The sequence below is a fragment of the Eimeria mitis genome, genomic scaffold, assembly GCF_000499745.2.
Source record: "Eimeria mitis Houghton genomic scaffold, Emh_scaff4551, whole genome shotgun sequence".
In the NCBI taxonomy this organism is placed as follows: domain Eukaryota; phylum Apicomplexa; class Conoidasida; order Eucoccidiorida; family Eimeriidae; genus Eimeria; species Eimeria mitis.
In genome coordinates, this window is record NW_013572864.1 from 2725 (window position 1) to 3193 (window position 469).

The 469-nt window shown below is 64.2% G+C and overlaps 1 protein-coding gene across 1 annotated transcript in view; it reads left to right on the forward strand.

Annotated features, from left to right (window-relative positions):
* EMH_0076000 (uncharacterized protein) overlaps positions 1 to 469 on the forward strand; it is a gene marked incomplete at both ends in the record, with an annotated part of 3764 nt that overhangs the window by 1676 nt on the left and 1619 nt on the right. Inside the window, one exon of the mRNA XM_013499678.1 lies at positions 8 to 467. Within this exon, the coding sequence (XP_013355132.1) occupies positions 8 to 467 (460 nt within the window). The remainder of the gene's footprint in view (positions 1 to 7; positions 468 to 469) is intronic.

A 469-nucleotide genomic window follows, 5' to 3' on the forward strand; every position in this document is an offset into this window, starting at 1 on the left:
CCTGAAGGTTGAGTGGGAGGGGCCCCAGCAATTCAGGGCCCTCGCCTCTCGTGCTGCTGCTCTGGGGTTTGCTGCTGTTGCTGCTAACGTGTACATACACCTGCCGCCACCGCGGCAGCAGCAGCAAGCAGCAGCAGCAGCAGCAGCAGCAGCAACACCAGAAGCAGCAGCAGCAGCAGCTCTGGCGAAGGCCGTGAAGCAGGGGCTGCCCTTTCAGCACCCCCTCTCTCTCCCTGTGCCCCTCTCGCCCCCAACCCTACCAGCAGCAGCAGCAGCAGCAGCAGCAGCACCAGCAGCAGCAGCAGCAGCAGCAGGTGCAGCAGCAGGTGCAGCAGAACAGCAGCAGCAGCTGCTGCAGTGGCTGCCAGACACTGTACCTGCGCTGTACTCTCACACCACTCAGCAGCAGCAGCAGCAGCAGCAGCAGCAGCAGCAGCAGCAGCAGCAGCAGCAACAGCAGCAGCAGCAG